General features: G+C 35.6%; 1 protein-coding gene across 2 annotated transcripts in view; it reads right to left on the bottom strand.

Moving 5' to 3' along the window:
* Positions 1–2,439: 2,439 nt before the first annotated feature.
* Positions 2,440–16,805, bottom strand: part of LOC150106788 (receptor expression-enhancing protein 1-like) — a 171,109-nt gene continuing 156,743 nt past the window's right edge. For both annotated transcript variants that reach the window (XM_090392700.1, XM_090392701.1), the window contains one exon: positions 2,440–2,981. In XM_090392700.1, the coding sequence (XP_090248826.1) occupies positions 2,931–2,981 (51 nt within the window). In that variant the 3' untranslated portion in view covers positions 2,440–2,930. The remainder of the gene's footprint in view (positions 2,982–16,805) is intronic.

The raw sequence follows: 16,805 nt of genomic DNA, 5'->3' as shown, positions 1-16,805 counted from the left end.
ACAACTCTCTGATACCTATCAGACAGCCAATCCTGAATCCAGTTGACCAATCTGACATCCAGACCCATGTGCTGCAACTTAAATATCAGCTTATCATGTGGCACCCTGTCAAATGCCTTCGCTAAGTCTAAGAAAATTGCAGTATACGCCTTTCCCTCATCTAATGTTCTTGTAACTTTATTATAAAAGGCTAGCATATTGCTAAAACAAGAGTGCCCCTTCACAAATCCATGTTGACTCTCACAGATAACATTACTCTCATCTGCCCAATGCTGTATACGGTCCCTCACTACTTTCTCCAAGATCTTAACAATTACTGATGACACACAGACTGGCCTATAATTAGACACTTCCAGTCTGTTCCTACCCTTATGCAATGGCACTATCTTACCTTCCTTCCATTCCCTGGGCACCTTTCCCGTAGCCAGACTTTCATTGAAAAGTCAGGTTAAAGGCACTGTCAGTTCCCTAGCACATTCTCTCAAAACTCGTGGTGAAATACCATCCAGTCCCAAAGCTTTACTGACATCCAGAGTACTCAGTATCTGAAACACACTCTCCTCCTGTACCTCTAAACCTCGAACCAGCCCTATCCCTCTAGCATTAAAACTAACTCGTCTAGGATGAAATACTCCAATAAAGTGTTCATTGAGCAATTCCACTATGTCCTCTGATTCAGTCACTCTATTCCCATTTTTATCCCACAATATCATTCTTCCACAGTCATTTCTCCTCCTACTGGCCATATAGCTAAAAAATTCCCTAGGATTTTCTTTGGATCTTAGGGCCAATCTCCTCTCATATTCCAGTTTTGCTTTCCTTACCAAACTAGTCACTCTTCTGGCCTGTGTCTTTTCTTCACCTGTCTCCTTATATCTCTTCCATAGCCTCTTTTTCACATGCAATTCCTGTTTAATATTGTTTGTCATCCACTTTACTCCAAATTGTGTCCTCTTCTTCACTCGTGGTATACAACTTACCATTGCTGCTAACAAATATTCTTTCACAATTTCCCACGCACTAATGATATCCCGGCCTTCCAATTCCTCCCTCCATGAAACTTCCCGAAGTTGACGTCTAAGACTATTATAATCACCTGCTTTATAATTACACATAAGTTCTCGTCTCTTTGATACTGCTGCATATCTATTCATTTTCCAAGTCAAAACCATATGGTCACTCACTCCAACTGGTGGGAGAGATGTCATCTCAGTTATTATCAACTCTTCTGATGCTATAACCAAATCCAAAACTCTTGAACCTCTTGTTCCCTCTATTACATGTTGACTAAGACATTTGTCCCTCAAGAACTCTAGAAATTCCATTCCCCTATTGCTAAATGCATCTTCCTCTCTCCAATTTATACTACTGTAGTTAAAATCTCCCATAACAATCATTCTTCTTACACTTGCCAAACTTTACTGTCTAAACATCTCCTGGTCCCCATCCTCTGTGCTCCTGGGTCTGTAGCAACACTCCACTAAATATCCTGTCTTGCCTACCTCTACCTCACACCATATGCTCTCAAAATCATTTGTCTCACTTCCTTCCAAAGCCTCCACTCTTAGAGGACATAAGTCATCACTTATCACTCTACTTGGTATTGCCTGCCATTCAAAATTAGCCTCATATTTAGTGTTGAATACTATAGCTACTCCTTTTCCCTGACTGTTATTGCCTGAATATTTTGCATTTATTGCTCAGAAAGATCTCACCAGTTTTTGTCTTTTTTTGTTTCAGTCACCCCTATTATGCCGATCTGGTAGTTATTCACTTCCTCAGCTATCTTCATTTCTTTGAAATTAAGGCTTCTTATGTTGATAGTACCGATCTTGATCTCTTTTGATGTTCAGTTGGGGTGTGTGTTTCAGTAGTTGACTTTTTGCTGTCCATCCTAGTTCCCTGGTGAAAACAATGGGGGGCCTTGTTTAACCGGTGATGCCCCAGCCAGCATGAAATTCTCTCTCATGTTGCACCATCATTTTATTTGTGGTTTAAACCAATAAGAATACAATTTGGTTGGCTAAATCCCAAATTGCCAGCCCATCCTTGTTCGTTCAGTATCCAGGTAGATACCTAACATGGTGCACCATGAGAAGGTGAGGAGTGGACATTAGGTCAGAATTCCTGGTTCAGTTCTCAGCATTCCTTTAAAGGCTATGTGGAAGTCTCCTCTCATTTATACAGCTTTGACCCTTAAGCACCCGTACATTAATGCTAAATTAAATACTTAACGTAGTCGACTGTTTTCACTTCATGAAAAAGTAAAAATATAGTGATGGAGTTTGAGTGATAATATTCAAAAGTAACATGTAACATTCATTTTGGCATGTTGAAGAAAAGAATACAGAGTTACTCATATGAAAAAAAAAAAAAAAAAAAGATTGGTGATAATAAACTTAACACAGCATTGTTACATACAAATATAACATACCAATATCATTAACCAATTTATTTATTTATTTATTTATTTATTTTTTTTATCTGTTTAGGCACTTATGACATTGTTTTAACAAAATATCAGGTACATCTTCCAGAATATGCAAATTTAGAAAGAAAAAAAATTATAAAAAATTTTAACATGCATATCTAGTGATTAAAAAAAATTTAACATTAAAACTTTATAAACAGTACAAAGGGAAAAACTTCTTTATATACTTAAAAATGCAAATATGTAAAACTTTCTCAGTAATTCATACTGGGCAGGAATGGTTTAAATATCAAGATTACAACCTGCATATGTTTGGAGTATGAAACTAAACAAGTAAAGACCACCTCCTCCATTTTAAAAGGCACTTTTTAGTCATAAAAGAAAAACTGAGCAAGCTGCATTACTATCTAGCAAGGCACTTTCCTAGTCACTCTCTCACTAAAATATGTGACTCTAAATTTTGAGACAAATATCACAGAAATTGTTTAAGATACTGCTACTAATACTTGGGTGTTCTTCTTCTAGAATTACACTGTTCTTGGTTTGCCACCTACAAAAAAGAAAGCAGTACATTTTAGGCACTTTCAAATACACTGACACAAGTGAAATATGACGTTCATTAAAAATATGAATATAGTATCATCTTACTGTTAACATCAAATATATCTGAATTACTAAATTATAATAGCAGATTATAGTCTGCTATTTCAGAACTGTTTTACTGTTTTATTCATAATGAGCTTCTCAGATACATAAGTTAAAATCGGTTACGTATACAACTAATTAAGTGTTGATTAATTATTTTCTTTTATTTCACATAAATTTATTTAGTTGAATTAATTTATATGGAATAAGAGAAAAAATTGCTCTATTCATACTGTCTAATACCATAATTGCCATCTTCACTAAACACTATCTAAAATAGCTGAAATGCTTTACTTTTCTACAGCTCCAGTCAGGATTCTTCATTGAGATGTTTTCAGTGTTCCTTCTTTTCACTGCTGTTTTTCATACAAAATTTTTGTTACTGCAATATTGTTTACTTGTTTCTTGGTTATTCAAATCTATTTAAGGGAACCTGGAAACTTGTACTGGATTTATTTACATAAAGTATAGAGAACAATGCAATTTTGACATTCAGTTTGATGCCATTTTCCTTTGTAATGTTATTGACAGATGTTAAATAACAATACAGATAATGGGCACTCCTGCATCTGATTCTATATGAAAACAGAATATACACTGTATATACAATCTGGATATACAGTGTTTTGTAAATATGGAAAAAAGTCTTTTCCAGATTTACAAAACTAAAATACACATCCCTGTTATATTCCCTCACTTTCTTAACTATTTGTCTTAAAGTTAAAATCTGATCCTGAGAGTAACTCATCTGGCCTAAACTAGCTTGTTATTCTCCAAGTTTTATTTTTGCAATTTTCTTAGCTTCTTTTTAAGTATGCTGGAATAATCAGTAGATAAATTCTGCTGCATTTCTCACATTCAATTTAATTTCCCTTTTTATAAATGGATAGTACGCTCTGCTCCAAACATATGAATTCAATTTCTGAATTATGAAGTATAACCACTGTCAATCTCCATATTTGAGCATTTCTGATCAAATATTATCTACTTCTGATGCTTTTCTCACTTCTTAGGTTTCTGCTAGTTCCCCCCCCCCCCACTTTATCAAGTACTGATATGTACTCCTAATTGCATTCCTTCTGAATATTTTCTATCAGTGTTCTGTGACTTGTGTCATTTAACAATTTCTCAAAGCAATAACCCAAACATTTATATCTTCAGTTATTTATTACTATTATTTTTTTTTTTGTTATTTTTATCATCATCAATTCCTTTTCAAAGATAAACTTTCCTCCATTTCTAAACTTTTTCAAGTCTCCAGAACATTTGGCCACCTTCCTGATATTCTTACTATTCAGGATCTCCATGGAGTCACAAGACTCATCATGGGAAGCCATCTTAATATCCCGTAATGTAATTGATGTGATGGCATTATAGCCTCCATATACAAGTAGCTCAGTTGTAAAGATACTTCACATGCAACTATGTTTGCTTACACTTGGACAAAGGATTAAAAGAAGAATATAATTTCTTTATGTCTTTAATTTATAGCAGAACTAAGTGGGAAAAAAATACTTTCAATATCTATTTCTGATAAGAGTACCTTTTCAACACTTGTATATCAAAATATGATTTCTACATTACTTCAACTTAGGTATCTCTTCTGCATCTGACTTCCACTGATGACATTTATTAATGCTCATCATTGGGTTTGCTTACTTCCTTGGGAGTAGGAAGGTTCTTTTTGATGGTTTTTGACTGTCACTGGGTGGAAACACCACAGAGTTTCCTGTCCTGGAGTGATTCAGGTCAGGAGTAATTAGTGATTCTTTAGGATCACTCAGTGAGATTTAGAGTGATCTTGGAGATCACTAAGAGTTACTTTTTGGAGATCTTGGAGATCGCTAAGAGTTAACAATAAGAGTACCTTTTCAACACTTGTATATCGAAATATGATTTCTACATTACTTCAACTTAGGTATCTCTTCTGCATCTGACTCCCACTGATGACATTTATTAATGCTCATCATTGGGTTTGCTTACTTCCTTGGGAGTAGGAAGGTTCTTTTTGATGGTTTTTGACTGTCACTGGGTGGAACCACCACCACAGAGTTTCCTGTCCTGGAGTGATTCAGAGCAGGAGTAATTAGTGATTCTTTAGGGTCACTCAGTGAGATTTAGAGTGATCTTGGAGATCATTAAGAGTTGTTGGAGATGTATCCCTACACTTAAACATACCTCGAATAAAGGTTGAAACTGGTCTAGATAGTGGGCCTTCCACAAAGTGCATAGCATTATACATGTATGAAAGGGAGTGTGTGTGCTTTGCATTGGATACTAAGGCAATTGAAGTGAAGTCATTAGCCTCTATATACAAGTAGCCCAGTTGTGAAGATACTTCATACACAAACTATGTTTGATTACACTTGAACAAAGGATAAAACCAAGAATATAATTTCTTGGCATATTTAATTTACATGGTATTATATACTTCCTTAAACTCATTTACTGTTCATACTCTTATCATCCTTCAAGGCAATGCATTCCATGGCCTGACCCCCCCCCCCCCGCACATAATAACAACAAAAAAAAGCTACTCCACATAACTTCCATTCACAATGTCAATGGTGCTACTACTGCCTCTCAATTCTTGTGGAAAGGCTTAGACGTTGGTTATGCATTTTCACTATATTATTTAAGGAAATTACAACGTACTAGGATATACATTAAAATAAATTTTAATATATTTCTATATTTCGGCAACGTCACGTTGCCATTTTCAAGAACTTAAGTACAAGACATGTGCACGTAGGCACAACAAAACAATAAGTGAGGAAGAAGTATGAAGCTATTATTTCTCCTAAAGTCCTGATGGTGCCCTCTAGCAGGCAATTTTGGTATTTTTGGGTGATTGGGCTGAAGGTCTTCTGATGTAGGTTTCCCAAATTTGAGGAAGTCTCATGCAGCCAAATTTGTTGAGGTTTGGATCGTTTCTTAGGGCTGAAGCTGATTCTATGAAAAGCCTTTCATATCTGTATTTGCTACGGTGTTGCCAGTATAGTGTGAGAGTGTAGTTGCCAGTATAGTACTGTGGAAATCACCAACAAATTAAAACCATATAACTCCATACCCCCCATATTTATGGACTCCTAAAAATTCACAAGGAAAATGTGCCATTACGTCCCATAGTAGATGGCATTGATTCCCCCACATACAAACTAGCTAAACATTTGGCCAAAGCTCTCACACTATACTGGCAACACACCTTCATACATAAAAAACTCAGCCCACTTCAAAGCCAGCATAGAAAACCTTACACTCAAACACACTGACATAATGGTCAGTTTTGATGTCTCCTCCTTATTCACAAATGTCCCACTCAAAGAATCCTTAGAGCTAATCCAAGCTAAATTTCCTCCCGATATCACAGCCCTATTTCAGTTCACAATGAACTCGGGCTATTTTGTTTGGCAAGGAAAATTCTACAAACAAATAGAGGGGACAGCCATGGGTTCTCCACTCTCCCCACCCTTGGCCAACTTTTATATGGAGACTTTTGAAGAGAAAGCCTTAAACTCTGCCCCACAAAAACCAACCATTTGGCTTCGCTATGTAGATGATGTATTTGCGATTTAGCCACATGGCTCCGATGCATCCTCTCCTTCTTAACACACTTAAACAACCAACACCCCAGAAACATATTCACCCTGGAAGAAGAAAAAAACAACTGCATTCCTTTCTTAGACACACTAGTCACCCGCCAGCCTGATGGAACCTTGGTTTTCTCAGTATATAAAAAACCATACAGGCAGATACATTCATCAACAATCCCCCCCCCAACACCCTCACAACAATATGGAGTCATTAAGACACTACACAACAGGGCTAAACTTATCTGCTCGAATGACAATGCCCTAACCACAGAACTAAACCACATTCTCAACACTTTCTCAGCCAATGGCTACCCCCCCAAAAAATATTGAAACCAGTAACCTCCCCCCTTCCCCTCACAACAAGGATTACTCTAAATCCATCACCATACCCTATATCTGAGGCACCTTGGAAAAAATCACAAAAATCCTAAAAAAAACATAACTTCTTGTTACAAACCATATAAAAAATTGGCATCCCTTATCTGCTCAACTAAAGACCTCCGCCCTAGACCTACCTGGTGTATACCAGGTCCCTTGCAGCTGTAAGCTGTCCTACTTTGGCCAAATAGGCAGGACAGCAAATATCAGAATTTCAGAACACAAGGACTACATCCGGTTTCACCAATACAGCCACTCTGGTCTTGCTGACCATGCGCTGGATACCTGCCATAGAATACAGTGGAAGAAAGCCAGGATAATACACTGTAGCAAATACAGATATGAAAGGCTTTTCATAGAATCAGCTTCAGCCCTAAGAAACGATCCAAACCTCAACAAATTTGGCTGCATGAGACTTCCTCAAATTTGAGAAACCTACATCAGAAGACCTTCAGCCCAATCGTCCAAGAATGCCAACATTGCCTGCCTAGAGGGACACCATCAGGACTTTAAGAGAAATAATAGCTTCATACTTCTTCCTCACATTGTTTTGTTGTGCCTGTGCATGTGTCTTGTATTTAGGTTCTTGAAAATGGTAACGTGACGTTGCCGAAATATAGAAATATATTAAAATTTATTTTAATGTATATCCTAGTACGTTGTAATTGCCTTAAATAATATAGTGAAAATACTGCCTCTCAACTGTCAACTGTTTAAATATCTCAGTCATATCTCTTTGGTCTTCTGTCCATCAAACCAAGCATCCACATATCCTTTGTCTATCATCATAATTAACACTGCACAGTTCTGATATTAATTATTCGCCTCTGCAAGGTTAATTTATCCCCTTCAAATATTGATGACCAGAGATCTGAGCATAATAATCCGGATGTCAACTGATCATGACTTTAGACAATGGAATCACCACTATCTCTGCTATTCATGACATACTTCTCAGTACTGTAGCAATCATTATTATTATTAATATTATATAGTCATCTCCATGGAATCAGAAGACTAATCATGAGAGATCCATTATTCACACAAAACTTATACCTCTCTTTAAACTCATTCAATGACTAAGCACTTGCAACTACATCTGGCAACCCATTCACCACTGTTCAAGAAAATAATCTTGTCCCAACACCCATGATACCCACATTGTTATGTTACAGAATTTCCATGGTGATCCCTTGTTCTCTTCCTTCCTGACATGAACTGAAAAAAAGTCTTCAGTGTCAATTCTATAAACCTTTAACTATTTCAGCTAAATATTTAGGCACAATTTTATATGGCATGTTAAATATGGACATAGACAAGAGACTATGCAAAAGAGGTATGGTGAAGAGTCAATTTAATACTTATATGGAATAACAGAAATGAGTCAAAACATTGAACTAGGCCATATACAAATGTTTCAAACCAGTTCTAACTTATGGATCTGAGAGGTGGATTAGAAATAAAATAGTTAAACGAAGACTAGAGACCACAAATACAAGTATCAATGGCAGAACCACATTAAAAATGAAGATAATGAAAAGGAATCTGGCACTGTTACCATACCAGAATATGAAATAAGTAATCTAAGGTGATATAATCACCTAGGAATTGAATAATAATTTAAACTTAATCAGGTAATAGTAATATAGCATCCAGCACATGTACATATCAGGAATTTAATGATTTAATAATCATTTGAAAATTATTTAAATTGTTAGTCGTATTTAATATAAAATTTAGAAATCTATTTACCTGTTTTTGGATTCTACACTGCTGAGAGATAAAGCAGAGTTTCTATGGATGACCCCCATTATAGCAAACCCATTACAACAATCTCATTCATTATGAATAAACAAATGCAGAGATACAATGCCTTTATAAAGGGAATTCACTAAAATACTTTCAATTCTTTTGAATGTGGACATTCCACTGGGCTGTTATTATAAGCTTAATATAGAAGATATTTTGCAAGATTTTATTGCTGGTTAATAAATTGCATCTAGGGCTGCTGTTTTTTTTTTTTTTTTTGAAAACTAAAACTTATTTTGAATTGATTTTTGAAGACTATTTAATGCAAAAGAAATATTTCAGCACTTGCTGGCATAACAAGTGGTCATCCCTGGAAATTATTATTATTATTATTGTACAGGCATCTCCATGGAGTCCAAAGACTCGTCACAGTAGACCCAAACTAACCACGCCATCTATCATACCACTCCTTAAACCCATTAACAGACAAAGCACTAACAACTGACTCTGGCAACCCATTTTATTCATTCATCACTCTCCAAGTGAAAAATCAAGTCCTTACACCCTTGCTAACCATAAACTTTTCTTGATTTGAGAGAATGTGCAAGGGAACTGGCAATGCCTCTGATCAGGTTCTTTAATTTAAGAAGAGTTCCATGGAATGGAAAGAGGGCAAAAATAATTCCCTTACATAAGAGATATTTTAAGACTGCAGTAGCAAATTATAGACCAATCAGTATGTGAGGAGTGGTGGAAAGTACTAGAAAAATTGGTAAAACAGAGAATTCAAGAATGGGTAGATAAAAGTATGATACTGTACGAGGGTCTACAAGGCTTTGTGAAGGGCGAGTCATACCTTAGTAATTTACTAACTTTTTATAATAGAGTAACAGTTGAGTTGGATAAAGGAAATGGCACAGTGTGATTTTGCAGAATACCACATGGAACTCTGTTATGCAAATTAGAAGAAATGGGGACGGATATGACACTGGTTAAGTGGATAAGAGGGTGGCTGCTGGACAGATATCAAAAAGTGGTATACAAAGGGGCAGAATTGAGGCAAAAACAGATGACTGGTGGTGTGCTGCAAGATTCACTGCTAGGACCACTGTTTAATTTATATATAAATGATAATGAAAATAACCTAAAAGGAAATATTCAGTTGCTTTCTGATGATGCAAAATTAGGTAGATAGCACACGAGTGAATCAAAGCAATGTGGAGAGTTTGCATGATGACTTAAATAGGCTGTTAGTATGGGCAAAAGGTAATGAGTAACAGTTTAACGTGGCAAAATGTAAAGTTATGCATTTTAGGATAAAGAGATTATAAGCTATGTACCACATTGATGGAACTGTACTCAAGGAAAGAGATGAAGCTGGAAATTTAGGAATGGTAGTAGATAGAATTGAAGTTTAGAGGACATATTGCTAAGGTAGCTCACATAAGATTACTTGGCTATTGAAGAACTCACTAACAAGTAGAGATATGGAAGTTGTTATTCCACTTTATAAGGCCTTCATGAATCCACATCTGGATTACTGCACTTGGGTCTGGTTTCCTGGGTTTCTTAGGGATGGGGAAGTTGCAGAGAGGATCCATAGACAAACAACTAAGATGGTGAGTGATCTGTGGAATATTCCCTATAAGGATAGATTGCATGTGTGTGGGTGTGTGCATACTGCAGAAGTTGGTTGATAGGTGAAAAACAGGAGATATGATAGAAACATTTAAGTTACTTAAAGAGTTTTTCAGGATTGATGCATGGGAAATGTTTCAGCACTTGGATAGAGGGGATAAAACAAGAGGTCACCCATGGAAGTTGAGTAAAAATGTGTGGTTAGTAGGGATGTGAGAACTAGATTTTTCACTTGGAGAGTTGTGAATGAATGGAATGGATTGCCAGAGTCAGTTGTTAGTGCTTTGTCTGTTAATGGGATATCATATATATCAGATAGATACAGGAGAATTATTGCACAGGGTGATTGGGAGAATGAGAAGTCATCCTTGAAAACTGTACACAGAGATCACACAAGTAAGGAATTGAAAATAGTTTTTTTTGCATGGAAAGTGGTGAACAAATGGAATGCATTGTCGGCGAGTGCTTAAGTTGAATGCCTTCATAACAAGGTTACTGTGAACATTTGACCTCCTGCTACGAGTCTTCAGACACCATGGAGACTCAGAAGATACTAAAAATACTATGTTATGTATTTTTATTAACGTTATGTATGTTGAACATACAGAACATTATTATTATTAATACCAGACCTTCATGGAATCAAAGACTCACCACAGGAAGCATACAGTTACACACAAAGCTCATTAAAAATACTATAAACTCATTCAATGTATCTGCATTCACTACAATGTCAGGCAGTGCATTCTACTCCAACCACTCACCATACAAAGAATCTGTTCCTTATGCTCCTGCTCAAGCTCTCCTTATATGGCTTCCAGGGATGTCCCCCTTGTTCTATCCACTTCTATGAAAAATTTCTTCCACATTAACCTGGTAACAACCCATTACAAACTTAAGTGTCTCAATCATATCCCTTTCTTCCTCCAATTCACAAGGGTTTGCAAACTGCATTCTCTCAATCTGTCCTCATAAACCACATCCCAAAGACCAGTTACATAGTCTTCTCTAGACACTTTCCAATATATCCTCATCACCATGAAAAACCAGAGGACCAAATCTGTGCACAATAATCCATATGAGGCTTGATCAAGGATTTATACAATGAAACTAGAACATCTAATTCTGCATATTAAGGTCCTCTGCATGACTTCATAGCTTGTGCAATGTACTTTGCATCCCATTGCTGTCTACCAAATTTCAAAACCTTACATTTTGCAACACTGAACTGACAGGTCCATACTGTTGCCCACTCAATCTATACAAGTTCTTCTGCAAGGCTACAACATCTGCTTGATTGCTCATCACTCTCCCCAATTTTGCATCATTAACAAACAGTTGTATGTCACCAGTTAAACCCATCCCAGTATCATTCATATTACAAACTAAATAATAATGGTTCTAAAACGGACCCTGTGACACAATATTGAGTGACTTTCACCTCCTGGGTAGTGCCACTAAATATCCAAAAAGTTAGATAATGCTAAATAGCCTCACCTACTCCTTATAGGGGAATAAAAGGTGTTAGCTGATTTTGTTTACATATCTTTTGTACCCCAGATGATGTCTCTTTGACAGAGATATAATAAATGGAACTATCAAGCCTGTGTGTTGAATTATTTCACTATGCTGTTTTCTTTCAATTATATGTGAAGATGAAGTTATGAAAACTACAGAAGCTTGCTGCATAGTTATGTTTTTCCTTACATTCCTTTCATTTTTTTTTCTTGTTTCACATAAAAACATGACTAACAGAATAGTCTAGATTGAAACAATGTAGCACAAAAGTTACCTTCACTCTTCTAAACAAGGTATCCACTACAATTAAATAAGTAAGGGAAATACTGAGAATCAAATCAATGGCAGAAGCCATTTCCCATCTATAAGTAAGAAAATAGCAGAATGCTATATTATTAAAAGTTTCTGGCTAAGAGCTGTAACAAGTTTTCTGCATGGTTAAAAAGTAAATTTTACTTGACAAATTATATTCTTGTTTGCCTTGGTATTTGCTGAACAGGACAGCCAACCACTCAGAAGAAATCTGTATGGGTAAATATTAAAGACATAAGAAAAAAAATCAAGCATAAATCAGAAGTTAGCCATCCATACAGGTGATTCATTCACCTACTCAATGCAACACACACATCTAATACTTAAATACATTAAGGTCTTAAAAGTAAATTTTGAAAAGAAATCATATTATTGTGTTTATCTTTATCTAAGCATAAGTAAATAAAGTATGCATGTAAAGTTTTTTCACAGCCAAGTTGCTCATACATGGAGGCAGATGAATTCAAATTAAATTGCCATAGCATCTCATAATGCAAAGCAACATACCTCTGTTTGGATGTTATATTAGCTTGAATAGGTAGAAAGGGTCACTACTTACACTGGTTTCACTTTTGAAGTCTCACAGTGAGAAAGACTGGGAAATACTGAGAGCCAAATCAATGGTAGAAGACATTTCCATATACAAGTAAGAAAATGGTTTAATACTATATTATTAATAGCTTCTGAATGAGAAAGAGCTAAAACAAGTTTTTTTTTTTTTGACATGTTTAAAAAGTAAATTTTAGTTGATAAATTATATTCTTGTTTGCCTTCTTGCTGAAGGTGGGATGACAGGAGAAGTGGCATGGGAGACAATACATATGATGCTATCTTTTTTTTTTTTAATATTACACCCACACAACAGGCCACAAGACCTATAGCACCAGTGCTGTGTGTGTGTGTGTGTGTGTGTGTGTGTGTGTAGGCAAGAGGATAAGAAGAAAGTTGGAATTTGTTCACATTTTGTTTGAACAGCTGAACATTGCATTCTTTGGGAGAGAGACTTCCAATGAACAGAAGTAGATGGAATGAAAGAGGAGGCAGTGAAGGTAGAGTTTCAAGATGGTGGACTGTAAAAGGGTGTTGGTTAGCAGTGGTTCTTGTCCTAATGATTTTGGAGAAAAGTGGAGGAATAACAGTAGCCAAATCAGCAGAGTACTGTCTGAAACTATCTGTAGAAGAGGCACAAGGCAGAAAACTGAATGAGATGAATGAATGTCTGTGAGAAATGGACTAAAGCTGACTTGTGAGACATGGATCTTTAATTAGCTGGAATGTCTTTTTCTGGATAGAACTAAGCAATCTTAGAGAAGATTTTGGTGCACCATCCCAAATATGGGAGCAACATTCAATGGTTGGGTGGATTTGGGATTTGTATAGAGTTAGTAGCTTTGAAGTAGTGCCTCGTGCGAAAAAGCACACATCAAGTTTATTGGCAGCTGCAGAAGCTATAGTTGAAATGGATATCTTAATATTACATGTAACCCTCATATAACACGGTTTCAATAAAACAAGGTCTACAAATTCTAGTAACCTTTTATCTTTTCATAAATTTTTCACTGCGCGATTTAAAAATCAAATTTTATCTTCGTTAAATTTATGTCTGCCCATATCACCATGTAGTTATAAGTAGCGAATTTATATTAGAGGAAATACCTTTTAGCAAGCATGTACGTCAATTTACCATATAAAGTGTCTATTAGACACTTTATATGGTTGTTGTTGAAAATTATTGTTGAAAAAGTTGAGAGGAAAGCACATTAAAAATCATAAGTGTGTTAATTTCAAGCTGAGCACCTTATTTTCTGGTGAGTTACATACATAATTAATATGCAATGCTTTTTTTATGTAAAAAATTTATTTTCACAGTAATGGCTACTAAAACTACAATGAAAGGGAAAAAAACAACACTAAAAAGAAAATTCATTTCTCTTGAAGAAAAAATTAAAATCTTGAAAAATGCAGAAAAACCAGGAGTTGTTGCAAGGACTTTGAATTTAAATGAATCAACAATTCAAACAATCAAACAAAATGAGCATAAAATCTGAGAAAGTGTTATTGCTGGGTCAATGGTAAGTGCAAAGTCCGTTGCTTGTGTATGCGATATTCTAATGGAAAAAATGAAGAAATCTCTAATGATTTGTATAGAAGATTGCACTCAAAAGAAAATTCCTTTCGATGGAAATCTTATTAAACAAAAAGCTCTCAAAGTTCATAAACATTTTAAAAGAACTTGATCAAGATTCTTCAGAAGAAAGCTCTCAGCGTAGATTTTGTGCCATTAAGGGTTGGTTCGAAAACTTTAAAAATCGGTTTTCTTTGCATAATCTTAAAATACAGGGAGAATCAGCATCAGCAGATGTAGAAGCTGCCTGGAAATACCCAGGAGAACTTTTAAAAATCATTGAAGAAGGTGGTTATAGTGCAGACCAGGTGTTCAATGCAGGTGAATCAGGGTTATATTGGGGGGGGGGGGGGAAAGGAATGCCAGAATGCATATATTTTGATAAATGAAACACCAGCCATAGATTCAAAGTTTCCAAAGACAGAATTACTCCACTGTTTTGTAGTAATGCATCACGTGATTACAGGACAAAACCAATGTTTATTAACTGATCCTCAAATCCTCGTGCTATGAAAGGGCTCGACAAGTCTACCCTACCTGTTTATTGCCAGGCCAATAAAAATGCACGGGTTACAGCTAGCATGTTTGAAAATTGGTTTTTCAAGTGTTTTTTACCCGATGTAGAAAGTTACACAAAGAAAAAGAATATCGAATTCAAAATTCTACTAATTTTAGATAATGCACCAGACCACACAACAAATTTAAGCCATCCAATTATTAAAATAACTTTTTTGCTACTTAATACTACTTCACTTATTCAACCAATCAACCAAGGAATAACATCAACATTTAAGTCATATTATATTTGCCAAACATTCAATTAATTTTGGGAAAAAAAATGGAATCTAATCCAAACATGACACTGCCTCAAGCATGGAAAGTGTTTTCAATATTGACTTGTGTGAAAATTATTTCTCTGTCCATTAAGGAATTACACCCCTCTACACTGAATGCTTCCTGGGGGAAAAAAAAAAAGCCGTTCTGGAACAAAATTTCGTACCTCCAAAGGATTCCGAGCTAAGTCGTATAATAAACGTAGCACACGTTTTTGGTGGAGAGGGCTTTTGCAATATGGTTGTTAACGAAATTAGTGAATTAAACGATAGGGAAATAGATTTAAATGAGGAGGAACTGGTACAATTAATAGATGGCGTTGAAGCAAATAGCAGGGAATGTTCTGATGAAGATTCTGATTGCAATGAATCCATTAAAGAATTCAGTTTAAAGAAATTAGTAGAAGGATTGACTTGACAAGAAAGTTATTTTACTGATAATGATCCTTCAATGGAGCAATCCAGAAAATTCATGAGATAATTGGATATTTGTTTAGCTCCATGTACTTAATAAAAAAATTGCAGCATAGTGCAGCATAGCATAGAAAGGTCTTATTAAGAACATCTACGAAATGTTATCTTTGAAGACATAGATGATGATGATTAAAATATGTACTTTATTTTATTTTGCCTAAAACATTTATTCATTAAGTGTAATGAAGTTTACATACAATTTTTATTTTTTATAATTTTATACTATGTATTTGTTTCATAGTTTAGATGTTTTCTTAATGTACATGAATTATCTGAATTAAATAAAAATATATTTTTATTTAATTCAGGTAATGTGGGATATGCCATTGTTGTTTATTTATATAATTTAAAAAAAAAAAAGATTTCGAAACATAACTAATTTTTCTATGTGATCTGAGTCTCGCATAACGAGATTTATATAATGCGGCATTTCTATGAAACCTAACACCTGCATTATTCGAGGGTTACTTGTATTTAAGGTAAAGGGGGGAGGGGATACAAGCTCTTTCTTGTGAGAGATCAGACAGGACTGAGTTTTGGTGGCATTGAAGTCTACAAGATTGTACTTGCCCCTATTAGAATATTGCTAGGAGATCAGAGTTCAGGCCACTGGTAATGTGGATCTTGAGGATATTAATATTTGAGCCCTACAAAGTTTGTCAAATGAGAAGGAGGAAAGGGGATGTACTATCATCAACAAAGCTATGGATAGGATTGGAAGTCTGTGAGAGCAGGTCATTTATATACAAGAGGAAGAGAGTAGGTGAAAGAACAGAACTCTGAGGTACTACTGCATTGGATAACTCTAAGGAGATGAAACTGTCCACCATGACACATATTGAGTGACCAGTGAGAAAGTTGGTGATCCAGTTGCAGAGTGTAGAAGGCAGACCATAAGATGACAGTTTGCTAAGTAAGCCTTTGTCATCAAATCTGATCAAATACCTTTGAAATGTCAAGGACAACCATGAGTTTCTCTAAATTTTTCCATGGCTTAAGTCCATAGGTGGGTAGTGAAAACAAGATCAGCCATAAATCGCAAGTAGCGGAATCTGTACTGATGGTCACCGATTAGTTGGTAGGTCTCCAGGTGGTTCAAGAGTTGATTG

The sequence above is a fragment of the Typopeltis vanoorti genome, chromosome 5 (genome assembly GCF_054136105.1).
Source record: "Typopeltis vanoorti isolate ZY-2024b chromosome 5, IOZ_Tvanoo_1.0, whole genome shotgun sequence".
Lineage (NCBI taxonomy): Eukaryota > Metazoa > Arthropoda > Arachnida > Uropygi > Thelyphonidae > Typopeltis > Typopeltis vanoorti.
Note: the sequence above shows the minus strand (reverse complement) of the source record. Positions and strands in the feature narration are given on the sequence as shown.